The sequence below is a fragment of the Sorex fumeus genome, unplaced genomic scaffold (assembly GCF_029834395.1).
Source record: "Sorex fumeus unplaced genomic scaffold, SorFum_2.1 ptg000047l, whole genome shotgun sequence".
Classification (NCBI taxonomy): Eukaryota; Metazoa; Chordata; class Mammalia; order Eulipotyphla; family Soricidae; genus Sorex; species Sorex fumeus.
Window position 1 is genome coordinate 47,964,032 of NW_026606104.1, and position 17,600 is coordinate 47,981,631.

Here is a 17,600-nt window from a genome sequence, read left to right on the forward strand (position 1 = left end):
ACTCCGCGCGCGCGCAATCCAAGAAAATGGGCTCCGGGCCGCGGCGGGGGGGGAGGGGCGGAGCGTGCGCCGCGGCCCCGCGGAAAGCGATTCTGCGCTTCTGGATTGGCTGCCGGCGCCGCTTCCCCGCCCCCTCCCCGTTCGCTGTGCTCTGATTGGCCGGTGTTGGCGCGAAGGTACGCGAGTCGGACCTCACGCAGGGGCCGTAGGAAACAATAGAGGCCGTGCGCACAGAGTGAGCGCTCGCAGCCTCCCCGCCCCTCCCGCAACGCTCGACCGGGGGAATCTCCGCGGCAAGCCCGCCCGCCATGGCCGACAAGGAAGGTGAGGGTGCTCGGGCCTGGCCCGGCGGCCGCCTGTGCGTGCTTGTGTGCGAGTTGGGGGAGGGGGCGGCCTTCAGGCGCGGCCTCGACGCGGCCTGACTGTGGGGACGGGCCCGACGCCCGCGGAGCCCCTCTCCCTCGCCAGAATCCGCCCGAGGACCCGCGGCCGAGCGCGCCGGGCTCCCTCGGACGCGCGGCCCGTCGAGACGGGGCCGAGTCGGCGGCCGGGCCCGCGCGGGGGCCTGGCGGGTCGCCGTCGCCCCTCTCCCGGGCCTCCTTGGCCGGAGGTGGTGCTCCCCACCCACAGGGCTTGGGCTCGGGCCTGCTGGCCGGCCCCGTGGGCTTCGCGGAGGCGGAGACTCGCCGCCGAGGCTTGGCGCCGTCGCGCAGGCGGCTAACGGCGCGCCGGGCCGCGGTGACGCGAGGCCGGAGCGGACCGGGGCGGGCGGGGGGGGGGCCTCGGCCTCCGGGCGCGGCTGCAGCGAGGCCTCCCGGACCCCGAATCGGGCGCCCGCGGCCGCGACGGGGGCTTGGGACCCGCTTCCTCGGTTTCCATCTCCTTCACGTGCTTCCTTTGGTTTTAATCCTTTAGCAGCCTTTGATGACGCAGTCGAAGAACGTGTGATCAATGAAGAGTACAAAATATGGAAGAAAAACACCCCTTTTCTTTACGACTTGGTGATGACCCATGCGCTGGAGTGGCCCAGCCTAACTGCACAGTGGCTTCCAGATGTGACCAGGTGATGCTCTGAACCTCCCGCGCGGTCTTTCTAGCGTGCTCTCCGCGCACGTTTCTTACGGAGACTTTCCCCGTTTTCCCTCTCTCCAGTCGCCCGGAGAGGGCGCGTCCTCTAAACCTATTCCCAAAAGTAGGGCAGAATGCGAAATTGTGTTGTAATTTACGTGATAACAGAAAACTTTTCTTTTTCTTTTTTTTTTTGGGTTACTGCAGTGAATTGCCCCCTTGTTCGAGCTGTAACTGATGAGATAATAAGGCAACACTTAGAACCAGCTTTCAGATAGCGGGGTGGGGGCGGGAGGGCCGCGAATGGCACAGACACTGGTGGCCGGAGGAAGGAGAAATTCTGCGCTTGGGGGTCTGAGGGCTGACTTCCTAGAGCGAAGTGACAAGAGGACAGCGAATTTAGGGAGTAGGTGCTGTTGTGTTAAGTTTTCGCAAAACTGCTGCACTGTTAGGTAATGAGGCGTGTTTTTTTTTTTTTTTCACTATAAACTTTGGGTGTTTTAGAAATCAAGGTATTGTGAAACGTGAATTTTTAGACCTCCGTTATATTTTTTAAGCAAGAAATTTGATAATGCGTGTTATTAAGTTTTAACCGATGCTGCTATTTTTACGGGGGCGTTGAGAACCGGGAACTGTGTTCTACACGTGTGAAGGTCATAATACCTACATATTTAGAATTGAATGTCATTATCATGACCATGAGTTGCCATATTCGACTGTCACGAGAATTATTTGCAGCATTTAATATTTGTTTCTGTCATGAGTTCTTACTGTTCAAATATTTTGGGAGCTTACAGCAGAGTACTTGTTGAGAAATAAATGAATGATGGTTCCCGATCTGTAGTTGGTGTGGGCTAGACAGTGGATTCCAAATACTGGCCATCCTATGTTACCAGGTCTACTACTGAGGCTTCGGCTCTGAAACCCAGTTTTTTGGAGGGCACATTAGCAGAAATTTCCCATATAATCATGTGATTAGTTAGACTTGGAAGTATTGAATTAGACTACAACCAAACTGAAGTCTTGGGGGCTGCAGAGATAGTACAGCAGGTTAGGCACTTCCCTTGCACCTGGCCAACCTAAATTTCTTCCCTGGCATCATATGTTCCACTAAGCATCACAACCAGGGTGTGGTCTGCCTTCCCCAAAACATTTGAACTCTTGGTGACTTTCTTCTTTATTAGGTAAATAAACCTTTTACCATGTTTGGCATTGCTCCAAATATTTTCCCTTCTCTTTTTAAAGAAAATAATTCCACCTAAAAAGCAGTGTTAGGGTTTTGCTTATTTTCATGCGTTTTCATAATTTTTTAAAAATCTCTGACAGCGCTCAGGGTCTTCTCATTTGGTGTTTGAGGACCATGTATTGCCAGGGCAATATATGTATTGAACATTGGGCCTACTACGTGCAGAGAAGGTGCTTAGCCAATTTTATCTGTTGGGGGGGAGGGGGGTTCCTTTTTGTGTCACATCCAGCGATGCTCAGGGTTTACTCCTGTTTCTGCACTCAGGAATTATCCCTGGATGTGCTCAGGGAACCATATGGGATGCCGAGGATTGAACCTGGATTGGCTGCATGCAAGGCAAACATCCTATCCACTGTACTATCTCTCTGGCCCCAAGAAGCTGTTGAACGCCGCTCTCTGGCACATTTTCCCCCCCCTTGAATTTTCAAATGTTTAGCTTCTAGATTATTCCCTAATATTTCATATTTCCAATTTATATATTTAGAATATGTATTCTTTCTAGGAAGGCCTCACCCCAGCTTTCTCCTGATTTTGTTTGTGATTTTTGTTTGTTATACATTTGTCGCTATTTTCTGGGTTTTTCTTTTCTAAACTTGAGGGTCCATTTTATAAGGACCAATGAATACTCGTATAATAACATTTCTGGACCAGGCATCCTCAAACTTATAATCAGCTGACAGAATTGTGAGACTCTAGTGCCCACTGCTCTGCCACCCCACATCGCTCTTCATTCTGGAGTGGATATGAGTGAGAATTCCTGGTGAGAATGAACAATCAGATACTAATACTATTGGTTCTGATGCCACACTTAAAGAAATCTGCTTTACCCTTTACACTGAAACTAATTCTTAAATAAATGATGGTGTGCCCTTTAGAAATTTTACATGTCTTCATGTAGCGTACTATTCAGAGTGGAGTGTCTTTTTAATTTTTTTTAACATCTTATTTGATGTTTATAAGAATTTTTTGGAAATTTTTAAAAAATCTTATTAAAAATCTTTTGGGTCACACCCAGCAATGCTCAGGGGTTGCTCCTGGCTCTGCACTCAGGAATTATTCCTGGCTGTGCTTGGGGGACCATATGGGATACTGGGGATCGAACCCAGGTCAGCCGTGTGCAGGGCAAACACCCTACCCGCTGTACTATAGCTCCAGCCCCAAGTGGAGTGTCTTAAAACACCCTATATATATTACAGTACCATATATCACCACACGATTGTTGCAGATTTTATAACATTCTTTTGCAAGAAAAGTGATTTGCTACTGTTAGGTGAAACTTAAGTGTTTAAGTGATATGATAAGCTTAGGCTGTGTAGTAGCGGCCCTTTATAAAACTACTTTGCTCAGTTCCCTTTTCTTTGAATATCATCTTAAAGAGCCTTTGCCCTATTCATTTGGTTTTTATGTTTGAGACCTATTCACCTTCATGAACTTAATTCTGAAGGAATTCTTATCTATAAAGTCCCTATCTTAGTGTGTGCTTTTATGTGATATATTTGACTTCTATTTTAGTGGTTTACGTAATCTATAGTTACTGTTTTGTTTTTGTTTTTATTTTATTTAATTGGGGGAGGCATACCTGATGATTGTCAGAGTCTACTATCTTTGTGGTGCTGGCATTAAGGGATACCATGCAGTGAAGAATAGAACTTGGTGCTTCTGTGTGCTAAGCATGTGCTCCAGTTCTTTGGGCTATCTCCCTGCCCCCTAAATGTCCCTTGTTTATTTGTTTTTTTTTTTTTGCCCATACCCTGAGCAAAACCCACCCGGGTAGCTCCTTAAAATATTAGGACCGAACTTAGAGCTCTAACATGCAGAGCAGGGGCTGGTGCTATGGTACAGCGGGTAGGGCATTTGCCTTGCATGTGGCCAACCTGGGTTCGATCCCCAGCATCCCATATGGTCCCGAGTGCAGAGGCAAGAGCACCACCGGGTGACCCAAAAGGCAAGAAAAAAAAAAATCAATAGCATGCTGAGCAAAACTCTATCCTTTAAACTTTCTCCATTTCTCAGGTCCTTTTGTGTTCTGGGACCATACCCTATAGTACTTATGAATACTGGCTTGAGGGTTGCTCCCTGAGGTACTCTGGGGAATATCAAAGAGACCTCCCACATGTTCTGCATGGGTTTAACCCACTGAGCTATCCCTTCATGGGAGGGAGGGTGCTGTTCCTATCTCTGATGAGACCTTAAGCCCTGCAGTACCAGGGATCCAAACAGGATCAAGTGCATGCCTTAGCACCTGTACTATCTCTTCAGTCCCCTGTCCATGGTTTTTTTTGTTTGGTTAGATGTGGGACCACATCTGGCATTGCTCAGGGGTTACACCTGGCTTTGTGCTCAGGAATTATTACTGCTCGGACTTTGGGGACATATGGGATGCCCATGATTGAACCCATACTGTCCACGTACAAGTCAAGCACCTTAACTGCTGTAATATTGCTCCAGCCCTGTTCCTGGTTTTTTAAGGACAGAAATCACGTCATTTGAGTTTGGACTTTCCCAGTATTTGGAGTCAAGTGTCTGTTTTTCAGGCACTTGTAATGTTTAAACAATCAGTTTACCTAATACTGGTTTTTTTTTTTTCCCCTTAAATGATGTTAATATAGTAAAGTCACCTAAAGCATGTGACCAGGGAGGTAGCTCAAAGGACTAGTAGTGCACATTAGTAGCAACATGCTTTACATGCATGGAAACTTGGGTTTGATCCCAGGTACCCTTTTGTCCCCAGGCAAATCCAGGAGCAACCCTTGAACAAAGTGCTGAGATTAGCTGCTGATCATTATCAGGTGTGGTTCAAAAACAAAAAAGTATTAGGGGTTGATTATTTTTTTATCTTGCTGTTTTGTTGTTTGTGCTGCTCTTTTGGTTCTGGGGTCACACCTTACTTGGTGCTTGGGGAACCATGTGATGCCAGGGATTGAACCCAGGCCTCCCACATGCAAAGCAGCATCTCCCCAGCTCCTCTGTTCAATAACATTTTTCTTCTTTTCTCTGCAACTTATTTGTAAAGGATGAGTTAATTTATAGTATCATTAAACTTTACCTCACATATACTGTACATTTTTGATAAGTAATTTTATTTTTATTTTTTTATTTGGCTTTCTGGGTCACACCCAGCAATGCACAGGGTTTACTCCTGGCTCATACACTCAGGAATTATTCCTGGCGGTGCTCTGGGTGACCATATGGGATGCTGGGAATCGAACCCAGATCAGCCGTGTGCAAGGCAAACCCCCTACCGCTGTGCTATCACTCCAACCCATTGATAAATAATTTTAAACTTAGTGTGTTGTGTGTACATTTCTTACCCTTGGTTTTATGGAAGAGAAACTAACAGAAATTGCAACTCTTCATGACTTTATTATCTCAGACCCTGATTAGAATTAAAGCCTTTTGCACTCATGTCATAACTGACTTACGGTGTTGTTAATTTGAATAGTAAGCATAATTTTACTGTTACAGACCAGAAGGGAAAGATTTCAGCATTCATCGACTTGTCCTGGGGACACACACATCAGATGAACAAAACCACCTTGTGATAGCCAGTGTGCAGCTCCCTAATGATGATGCACAGTTTGATGCTTCACACTACGACAGTGAGAAAGGAGGTAAGACTCGAGAAAGGGAAAGGAATGGCATATGTGTGGCATATGCCCACACATATATAGATTATACTGATTGTGTTTCTGCATTAGTGCTAAAAGGTGTGTAGACTCTGATAGTTGCTTCTTAAGTTAAAATCAAGATTAAAGTCAGGACTTTGGAAGCCTGCATTTCAGCATATTAGATAACCTAAAACATTAAAAATGTTCTTGGTTCTGTACCTTATTTATTAAGTCCTGCACCTGATTTGATCATGGGAGTATATCTAAAATTGAACGAAGAAGAGAATCTCTGATTTATTACTGTGATACTTTTTCCACTGTGAGACAGTATTGAGAATCATCAGTGCCCCATAGGATGTACTGTAAATTGGATTTAGGAAAGAGTTGGATTGTTGCTTTGGGCCACAGCTGGCTATGTTCAGAGGGTTTGGTTTGGGGGCCAAACACTGCAGTGCCTGAACTTTGTTTGATTACTGGCACTGCCTGGTTCTCTGAGCATCACAGCCAGGAAAAGCGGAAGCTTCTGAGCACCGCTGGATGTGTCCCCATCCCTCCCCTTCCCTGTGCCCCTCCCCCCAAAAAATAACAATGAGTAAAAGCTTTTAAGTTAGACCTAGCTAGCGGTGGGGAGGGGCGGGTACAGCATATCTTTCAATGCTTAGGACTATTCCTGGCTGTACATTCAGGGATCCAGCTTTCTCAGGTTTAATTCCTGGCATCACAAATGAACTCTTGAGCCTGGCCAGGAGTGATCTCTGAGTGCCGACCTATGAGTAAGTCCAGAGCACTGCCAGGTATAGCTCAAAAACTAGGGGGTAGGAGGATACTTTGACTATAATTGTTGGTTTTATGATTGTCTTCCATATGAAAGATAGAAAATAGAATACAGTTAGACCTTGATGTTTTTTAAGTAGATAAGTCCTTATTTTCATAGGAACTCAACTGCAAATCTTTTATTCTTTCTACTGTACTTTAAGAACAGGAAAGCCCTTGGTTTTCTTGGTTTTTATATCTAGTACCAAAATAATCTGTTATATATGATGCCTATCTGTTCTTGTTGCTGCTATATCTTTACTGGTGGATATTGTGTTTTTATATTTGTTTGGTATTAGTCATTTATACTGTGTGCTAATCTCCCTGTATTTGGACAAAATGTCCCCTTTGTCATCTTTTTTTTTATATAATGTAGGAGCACTGCTATTCAGCCATTGATTAAGCTGATTGAATTGGGCATGAACTTCACATCTTTTTTCTTTATAGAGGTTTTTGATACAGAATTCTGGAGGGGAAATTAATAGATTTATTTCAATAGGGGTGCCCTTTGAAGTCTGTTTTGAACTGAACTTTGTTTTTATTCTTTGGTTTGAGGGCCATTCCCGGCTATGCTCAGGGCTTTGTCCTGGCTCTGTGCTCGGGGATCATTCATGAAGGGCTTGGGAACCATGTGGGGTGCCAGGAATCAAGCCCTAGTTAGCTTGTTCAAGGCAAGTGCCCTACCCCTTTCATGATGAGCCCTGAACTTTGTTTTTGGGCCACACCTGTGAAGTTTGGAGGCTTCTTCCAACTCCAGGGTCACTTCAGGCTAGTGCTTGGGTGGAACTCAAACTTCCCACATGAAAAGCATATTTAACTATCTGGCCTCTGTTTGGGGGGTTTTAGCCTGTTTGAAACATTTGCTTTTCAGGGGTGGGGTGTGCTCCCAAACAGTGCTCAAGGGATCCAGGTAAGAGCTGTACCCTGTAATGCTTGGTGAGCCATGTGGTGCCAGAGATTGACTCACAGTTGGTGGCGTGAAAGGCCTGCCTGCACCCTAGTCCCAATATTATCTCTTTGACCCCCAGCTTTTCAGTTTTAGAAAGTTGGAAGTTGTCTAGTATTCCGGCCATGTTATCCATCTTGTTTTTGCTTTTGGTGGGTGAATTTAGGGCACACTTGACAGTGGTCGGGGGATATTCCCAGGTCTATGCATGGGATTCACTCCTGGTGGTGTTCAGGACCATGGAGAGCCAAGGATCTAACCCAGGCAGCCTCCTTGTGCTTTCCTTTTTGAAATTGAGGACAGGAGGGGTAGTACAGTAGGAAAGGCTCTTGCCCTGCATACAGCTGACCTTACTTTAATCCCCAGCACTGCTGAGCACCTCAGAGTTGGCCCTAGACCACTCCACCCCCACCCACTCCCATCCCCCCATATTTTAAGAAAAAACAATTTAGAAATCGAAGGCCTTTCACAAATCACCAAGCTCTACTGCAGGTTGCAGAGCCAGTTAGGCTAAGGCCTGACTCCTGGCTACCTTATCAGTCTCTCTGACTAATCATTAACTACCTTTGTTTATACATTGCTTTTCCAAGATTAAGTAATCACAAATTAAATTGTTATGTGTCTTAGAAGGGCACTTGGAGAACTCCAGTGCTTATAGTTATACTTGCCTATCTGGTTTATTTCAGCCAAGGTTGGCAGTTAGTTGTAAGTGTAGAGTGAAAAGATGGAACTGACTATTACAGCTCTGTTTTCCCTCACTAGATTAAGAGAAGTGATGCAGGGAGAAGATAGAGTATTTTTCAGAATGATTATTGCAAACCAGAACTTCAAATTAATGGTGTAAGAGGAGCTTTTAATGCACCTGTCTGATGCACTGATGACTGGGCATTTAATATTCATTAAAATAGTACTTTTGGGGCTGGAGCAATAGCACAGCAGGTAGGGCATTTGCCTTGCATGCGGCTGGCCCGGGTTCGATTCCCCAGCATCCCATATGGTCCCCTGAGCACCGCCAGGAGTATCCCCTGTGCATCACCGGGCGTGACCCACAAAGCCAAAATAAAAAAAGGTACTTTTATGGGGCCAGAGTGATAGTATAGTGGATAGGGTCTTTGTCTTGCACCTCTTATGCAAGGGTTCGATCCCTGGCATCCCTTGTGGTCCCCCAAGCCTGCCTGGAGTAGCCCTGAACACCTCTGGGTGTGACCCAAAAACAAAGCAAAAAATATCTTTGGCAGTGCCGGGCATTTAACGTTACCAAAGCATCCAAAGCATCACACATGTTGGGAATGCACTTTACTGCAAGCCACATCCCTGACTCCTTTTTCAGTAGTTGTTTGAGTTCATAACTTCATTTAGAGAGCACACCCAGCAGGTGTATTTTTGTTTTGTTTTGTTTTTTTTTTGTTTGTTTGTTTGTTTGCTTTTTGGGTCACACCCAGCAACGCACAGGGGTTAACTCCTGGCTCTGCACTCAGGAGTCACTCCTGGCGGTGCTCAGGGGACCATATGGGATGCTGGGAATTGAACCCGGGTCGGCCGTGTGCAAGGCAACTGCCCTACCCGCTGTACTATTGCTCCCGCCCACACCCAGCAGTTTTACTCACTGTTCTGATGCTCTGTGTACTGGGAAGCAAATCTGGACTTCCTCTGTGCTAAGTATGCATGCTAGCTCTTTGAACTATCTCCGTGACACTGAAACCCTAGATTTGGTATGGGGAATGCGGGGGAACCCTACATACATGGTGCTCGTGGATCAGGTCTTGGAGGACTGTATGGTCCTAGGAATCAAACCCAGTTCAGTAACATGCATGGCAAGCACCCTACCTGTTATACTATCACTCCAGCCCCTGATTCCATAGATTTTAAGTGGAATCAATATTTCTTACTTTCACAAAGTTAATATAAGTTGTTTTACAATTAGAAGACTCTTTAAGTTTTATAGTTAATATCCCACCCACACGACAGAACTTGGCAAGTTCCCCGTTACGCATTCAATATGCCAAAAACAGTAACAAGAAGTCTCACAATGGAGATGTTCGTGGTGCCTGCTCAAGCAAATCGATGAACAACGGCAGGACAGTGCTATAAAACTTCTTAAGTTGATAGCTTCCTATAGGGATTATGTCATCATGTAGGTATAGTTGATAGAGTACTCCTGGGTAGGACCTTAATGTAGGAAATTCCATAGTCATGTCAGCACAAATTAGTTTTTGTTTTGTTGTTTTTGGGCCACTCCTGACTGCACTCAGGTATTACTGCTGGCAGTGCTGAGGGACCATGTGGGATGCTAGGGATCAAATCCTGGTGGCTGCGTGCAAGGTAAATGCCCTGCCTATACTGGCCCCCACAAATTAATATACTCAGCTGTTAGTTAGCCCATATAAAAATTCATAGATAATGACTATCTTCCCTGCTATGTACTATGTAATATTGTGGTAACGAATCAAATGAGGGGCCGTGAGTAATAGTACAGTAGGTAGAGCAACTTGCCTTGAACATGACTGACCAGAGTTCAATCCCCAGCATTTCATATGGTTCCCCTGAACATCGCCAGTTACGTGCCCCCACCCACCCAGCCCCCAAAAAAATGAAATAAAGGGCTGGAGAGGCAGGAGTACAGCAGGTTGACCACTTGCCTTGCACATGGCTCACGCCGGTTCAATTCCTAGCATCCAGAGCCACCGTCAGGAGTAATTCTGAGTGCAGAGCTAGCGGTTACCCCTGAGCATCACCATTTGTGACCCCAAAATCAAAAAAAATTAGAAACAAAGGATGCGAGAGCGCTAACTTTATAGTGCTAACACAGACTGGGGGGCTACTTGATCTTACACTAATTAGCTGGCTAAAAGGCCTTGTCTGTATCAGACTCTCTTGTATATTGAGTAGTCTTAAATAAATAAAGTCTTTGTCTTTATTTGCAACTTGTCTCGTTTACAGAATTTGGAGGTTTTGGCTCAGTTAGTGGAAAAATTGAAATAGAGATCAAGATCAACCATGAAGGAGAAGTAAACAGGGCACGTTACATGCCTCAGAACCCTTGCATCATTGCAACAAAAACTCCATCCAGTGATGTTCTTGTTTTTGACTATACAAAGCATCCTTCAAAACCAGGTACCTGCCCCCTTTTGATAGAAATTATGAGTCACTATGATAATTTCTCCTGTTTAATTGCTTGCTATTCTTTGAGTAATTTATTATCTTGTGGTTCATATTGATACGTGTGGATATTGGAGGTGGGGAGGGGGTTGTTGAGCACTCAGGAGACCAGAGTGTAGAACCAGGGCGGGGCTGCAAAAAAAGCAAGCGCCTTGGTCCTGTACTATCGCTGGGCCTTCTTTTGTTCTTTTTTAGGTGGGAAAAAAATGCTCCATTCAGATTGTTTGGCTTAAGCAGTGTATATTTGGTCTTAGTGGGTGGGTCTCTGTTACTTAAAAGGAGTAAGAACTTTCAACCCTCTGATAAAAATTGTGTTCTGCTTAACATGAGATCCAAAAAGGCAGTGTATCGACTAGTATTGATATGACTGTTACTTTTCAGACCCTTCTGGTGAGTGCAACCCAGACTTGCGCCTCCGGGGACATCAGAAGGAAGGATATGGGCTTTCTTGGAACCCAAATCTCAGTGGGCACTTACTTAGTGCTTCCGATGACCATGTGAGTATATTATGTTGGAGTAAATTGGTTGGTGTCTTTGCTGGGGTATGTGGTAAATTAGGACTCTTCCTTTTTATTTAATCATTAATTTTACATTTAAGACCATCTGCCTGTGGGATATCAGTGCTGTTCCAAAGGAAGGAAAAGTTGTGGATGCAAAGACCATCTTCACAGGCCACACCGCAGTAGTAGAGGATGTTTCCTGGCACCTGCTCCATGAGTCTCTGTTTGGTTCAGTTGCTGATGATCAGAAACTTATGATGTAAGTTAAATCCGTTTAGATAGTTCTTGTTTTACCTGTATTATGTTTAATTGCTCATTTAAAAATCTTTTTTTCTTGTTCCTCTTTTATAACTGAAGTTGGGATACTCGTTCAAACAATACTTCCAAACCAAGCCACTCAGTTGATGCCCACACTGCTGAAGTGAACTGCCTGTCTTTCAACCCTTACAGTGAGTTCATTCTTGCCACAGGATCAGCTGACAAGGTCAGTTTGCTTTAAAAGAAAATGCTCTTGACTTTTTAAGAGTGGTAATCTGGGTTTTGTGTTTTCATGAAAGAAAAATGGTGAAATGGTGTTTCCTCTCGTTTTTCCTTTTCACACAGACTGTTGCCTTGTGGGATCTGAGAAATCTGAAACTTAAATTGCATTCCTTTGAATCACATAAGGATGAAATATTCCAGGTAAGAGAAACCAGTGGCTTTATTATTGTTTGTTTTGTCTTGTGCCACTTGATACTGCTTGAGCTATGTCCCTGGCCCTAATTTTTTTTCTTCTTGAAAGCACTATTGTATTTTCAAATATGCTAATAATAAGTTTTGAGCATTCTATTTCCAAACAAGCACACCACCATCATCAGCCTTAGCTTTTTTTTGGGGGGGGGGGTCAACCCAGTGATGCTCAGGGGTTACTCCTCGCTGTGCACTCTGGGAATCACTCGTGGCAGTGCTTGGGGGACCATATGGGATGCTGGTAATTGAACCCGGGTTGGCCACATTCGAGACAAATGCCCTGCTCACTGTGCTATTGCTCCAGCCACTGTTTTTGAGGGTGTTTTTTTTTTGTTTGTTTGTTTGTTTTGTTTGTTTTTTTTTTTAAGGAAAGCAATAGGTGTATTGGTGGGTACATTCTTGATTTTTATCCCATTGCTGTAAATAGTAGAATGTTTTATATGCCCTTTTTCATGCTTTTTTGGTTTTTCCTTTTTTTAAAAAAAAATTTTTTTTTTTTTGCTTTTTTTGGGGGGGGGTCACACCAGGCAATGCACAGGGGTTACTCCTGGCTCTTCACTCAGGAATTACTCCTGGCGGTGCTGGGGGACCATATGAGATGCTGGGAATCGAACCCGGGTCAGCCGCGTGCAAGGCAAACGCCCTACCCGCTGTGCTATTGCTCCAGCTCCAATGCATGGCATGTTTGGGGACTACTTCTGACTTGGTGCTATGGGATTGTGTAATGTTAGGAGTTAAACCCAGGCCTTCTACTAGTGCCTTACTGCTATACCATCTCTCCAGCCCTCTTTGGCTCTCTCCCCTCCACCCCCCTTTTTTTAACGCATTTCTGGGCCTTCAGTGCTGCTAAGGAACCTTCCTCTTTGCCTCTTCCCTCCCCCCAAAAAATTTTAAAGAGGTCAGGGATGTGGCACAGTGATACTGGCTTCATAGGATGTGATCCCTGGCACTAAACACAAAAGGTTTTTACATCATGTTTGAACTTTAAAGAGTGGTCATAATTGTGGGTGCTTGTGACATCTTTTATTAAAGTGTTTTGAAATTGTTAAATGCAATTGTAGGAGGCCAGAGAGATAGTACAGTGGGTAGGGCAGTAGGACATTTACTTTGCTCTCAACCAACCCAATTTCGATCCCCAGCATCCTGTATGGTTCCAAGCCTGGCAGGAGTATGCCCTGAGCACTGGCCGGTATGGCCCAAGAACAAGCCCAAAAAGTAATTGTGGTTAATTTTCTAATTGATAATGTTTTTCTCTTTATTCTTACATGCAGGTTCAGTGGTCACCTCACAATGAGACTATTTTGGCTTCCAGTGGTACTGATCGTAGACTGAATGTTTGGGATTTGAGGTAAGCTTTGTATTAATTAGTACCTTTTGTGCAGTTACTCTTTTGTTTACGTTCCAGTATTTGTTGGAGTGAATCTTGTGAAAATCTTTTTTGTTTGTGTTATAGTAAAATCGGAGAAGAGCAATCCCCAGAAGATGCAGAGGATGGGCCACCAGAATTACTGGTATGTTCTAGACATTGATCAGTATTGAAATAATCTGTACTTTATTATCCTTCTCATTTTGGTTTTTCTTCCTTGTTTAGTTTATCCATGGTGGTCACACTGCTAAAATATCTGATTTCTCCTGGAATCCCAATGAACCTTGGGTGATTTGTTCTGTATCAGAAGACAATATCATGCAAGTGTGGCAGATGGTAAGCATTTTGTCGTTTATTGTATGGAAATTATGAAAATGAACAAAATATCACTTAAATTACCGGCATCTCAGTTACCAGCATCTCTCTTCCAGTTACCTCTGGTTTTGTGCGTGCTAGTATTACCTATACCTATTCTTTACATTAACATGATTGTCCTACTTGTATCTGAAACTCTATCCCCCTTTGGTCTATTCACTTAACAGGTTTTATATTGTTCGTTTCTACAGTGTTACTTCCTCATCTTACAAAAATGAATATGCCCAACCAGTTTTTCTGTTCTATTCCACACCTTAGTGTTTTGGTCTGGCTGGAGCGATAGCACAGCGGGTAGGGCATTTGCCTTGCATGTGGCTGACCCAGGTTCAATTCTTTCATCCCTCTTGGAGAGCCTGGCAAGCTACCAAGGGTATCCCGCTTGCACAGCAAGGCCTGGCAAGCTCTTCGTGGTGTATTCAATATGCCAAAAACAGTAACAAGTCTCACAATGGAGACGTTACTGGTGCCCAGATGAGCAAATCGATGAACAACGGGAGGACAGTGTGCTACTGTGCTACAGTGTTTTGGTCTGGCTCTGATTCTCTTGACAGACTGATATTTAAATCAGGAATAATCTCAATCTCCGTAGGGAAAGTTTGGGCTTAATAGGAGGAAGTTTCTGAGCAGTCAAACCTCTGTTACAGAATAATAGTGTAATGGGAATTGCAGTGGTAGTTCAGTGGGTAGGGTGTCTTGCATGACACCAACCTATGTGTGATCTCTGGCAATCTGTAGGATGCCCAGTTTAAAACTGTGTTACAGTGACCAGGAAGGTACCAGGGCTGAAGTGCATGTGAGGATAACTGGGTGTAGATTCACTCCCTTCCCTATCTGCCGCCCCCCCTCCCCAAATAAACTACTGGTAACACATGTGAACCAGGAAAGTGAAGTAGAACCCATGGATAGCATATTGGTAAAATGTTCTAGAGGCCGGTGTACAGCAGTCGGGCGCTTGCCTTATAAGCAGCCAGCCTGGATTCAATCTCAGGCATTCAATGTGTATTCCCTAAATACCTTTGGATGTGTCCCCCCCCCAAAAAATAGTAGATATTATTTCCACAGATTTCTTAAAACTCTTCCAGTTTTCTGACTAAGAAAACTTACTTTTTACAAGGAGCCCCTTTTGGGGACCATATCTGAGTTTAGGCTAAGGAGGTGGCTTGAGGAATTTTTCAGTAGCCTCAAAATAGGAATAATCTTCAGAAAGACCAGTCACTTTAGCATTCAGCATTCCTGATCCCACTGTGCATTGACTGGGAGTGTTGAGCTCTGTGGGCGGGGAGGAGGGACTCCAAATTTCATGACTTGTGACAGTGCTGGTACTGTGTCACCTCTAGAGATATAATGCATGCATACTTGTCTCCCCACCTTCTATCAGCTCTGCAATTTAGCTATTCCTGGTTGTAACCTTTATAATGAATCAATAATAGGTAAATCCCTTTCCATTCTGAGTCATTCCATTGAAATAGCATATCTGTGTAGGTAGTTGCGGAATGATCCCTAAATTAGTAGCAGGATTGCATAGTCTACAGCCTGAATCCTCAGGGCTTTTCACTGGTCTTTTAACAGTTTTGTTGTTTTCTGGTATGGGGGAATCAAACCTGGGGCCAATCCACATGCTTCACTCCAGAGCTACATCTGGGCCCTGTACAGTTTTCGTGGCCATCCCTTAAGCCCTTGGAATCTGCTGCTACATCTAAGTAGTGTTGGGATTGGCAGTTGACTGTCAGAAATGAGAATTGTGTCAAGGGACAATAGACCATATATGTTTTAGGGGTCAGTGGTAGAGCACATGCCTTACATGTATAAGACCCTGAATTTGATCATCCATGCCATGAAAACATGGGTATGTTCATATGCATATGTATGTGGACCAGAGGTTAGGTAGTACAGTGGGTATGGTGCTTGCCTTGCATGTACCTGACCTAGGTTCTTGAGTTTGATCCATGGCACTGTATAAGGTGTCCTGAGCACAAAATATTTGAAATGAAGTTTTGGCGGGAAGAGAGGGCTGTACATAGTGGACTTCAGGGACTAGGCTACTGAGTTGTTCCCCTGGAACTATGTAATGCCAGGGATTAAACCCAGTCCGTCCACATGTAATGAATGTGATCTTAGCTATTAAACTTTTTCCAACCCAAGAATTCTCTATCTCCCCCTCCTTCCCCCAACCTCTGTATCTCTTCCTCCCTCCCTACCTTCCTGTATTTGGGCCACACCTAACAATTCTAAAGAGGTTGCTCCTGACTCTGCATTCAGGAATCAGTCCTGGTAGTGCTCAGGGATCATATTGGATGTCAGAGATTGAACCCAGGATGGTTGCGTGGGATGTAAGCACCTTACTTGCTGTACTATAGCTCTGGCCTCATCCCCTCCCATCTCCCCTCCCCGGCCCCCCCAGAATGGCTTTTTGGCCATACCCTGTGGTGCTCAAGGTTTACTCCTGGCAGTGTTGCGCAACCACATGGGGTGCCAAGCAAGGATCAAACATGGTTGAGCCACATACAAGGTACAAGGCAAATGCTCTCTACTTTCTACCCATTGTACTATCACCCACATCTTTTATTTTTATTGATTTATTAATCTATTTTAGTGGTGGGGTTTTTGGGGTTTTTTTTTTTTTGGGTATTGTTTTGGGGTTTTGGGCCACCCTGTACTCAGGAATGGAACCCAGGTCGGCCTCATACCAGCATTTACCTTACACCAGGTAAATGCCCTTCTGTTGCACTGCTCTACACTGATCCACAATGCACTTTTTTTTTAATTGCTATTACACTCCCCGTGGACCCCCCCCCAAAAAAAAAAGTTGGTTGTCACCATTTTCCTGTAATCTCCCCAACACTCAGCAATCACCAGTCAACTTTCTTGATGAACTTGCCTATTCTAAACACTCAATACAGAGTTTTTGACAGTTACAAATAACATCTGGTTAAAGGATTCACAGGTGACAAAAATACAGTTTTGTGGTACTGTCCAAATGTAGCAGGATTGACCTGTAGTCCTGCAGCCTGTTTCTTTTGAAACACAGCCATACCCATTTATTTGTAGATGGTGTTACTTTTGGGGGGATTCTGTTTTGTGTTTTGTGTTTACATTGCAGTGCTGGGGCTTCATGTGGTACTGGATATCAGACTGGGGCTCTTGTATGCAAATTATATATTCCCACTCTTTGAACCATCTCTATGGCCTCAACTGCATATATAGTCTGTGGTTGATTTCACCCAACAACTGTACAGTTGAATATAATTAGGCATCTTTGGGGACATTTCAGCAGTGCTCAGGGACTATTCCTGCCTCTCTGCTCAGGTCAGTCACATGGTGCTTGGCAACTGTCAGGACTAGTTACAGAAATCTAGATGGTGTTGTCTCCTGGAAACCTAGGTGGGAGCATGGTCATTTGTGTGTTTGGTATTTGAATTAAGAAATAAAGTTGTAACAGACTTTAGTTTTGAAGCTTCTAGAAGTCACCTTCATGTTTGTTAAATACTCTCATCTGTTTGTTTCTTGGCAGGCAGAGAACATTTATAATGATGAAGACCCTGAAGGGAGCGTCGATCCCGAAGGACAAGGGTCCTAAATATAATGTCTGCACTTGTTTGTGATTTTAGACTCCCCTTTTTTCCCTCTCAACCCAAGATTGATTTAACACTGGTTTTGAGACAGACTTGTTCGGCTATCTCTCTTTTTAGGTACCGTCAACAATGTTATTAGCTCAAACAGAGGGTATTTTCTAAATATTAACTGGGGGGCTTGATTCAGTAAAGCCACAGGCATATTTAAACTTTTTTCT

The 17,600-nt window shown here is 44.4% G+C and overlaps 1 protein-coding gene across 2 annotated transcripts; it reads left to right on the plus strand.

The window, feature by feature from the left end:
- The first annotated feature begins 167 nt into the window (after positions 1–167).
- Positions 168–17,474, plus strand: RBBP4 (RB binding protein 4, chromatin remodeling factor). 2 transcript variants are annotated; one of them, XM_056123459.1, is made up of 12 exons: positions 168–324; positions 916–1,063; positions 5,780–5,925; positions 10,622–10,795; positions 11,222–11,337; positions 11,439–11,599; positions 11,698–11,824; positions 11,944–12,021; positions 13,341–13,417; positions 13,523–13,580; positions 13,661–13,771; positions 17,322–17,474. In XM_056123459.1, exons 1-12 carry the CDS (start codon positions 309–311, stop codon positions 17,385–17,387), a joined length of 1,278 nt encoding a protein of 425 aa, XP_055979434.1. In that variant the 5' UTR covers positions 168–308; the 3' UTR covers positions 17,388–17,474. The 2 variants fall into 2 exon arrangements, with proteins under 2 accessions (XP_055979434.1, XP_055979435.1); XM_056123460.1 differs by having other exon boundaries at positions 180–324; positions 919–1,063.
- Positions 17,475–17,600: the final 126 nt, after the last annotated feature.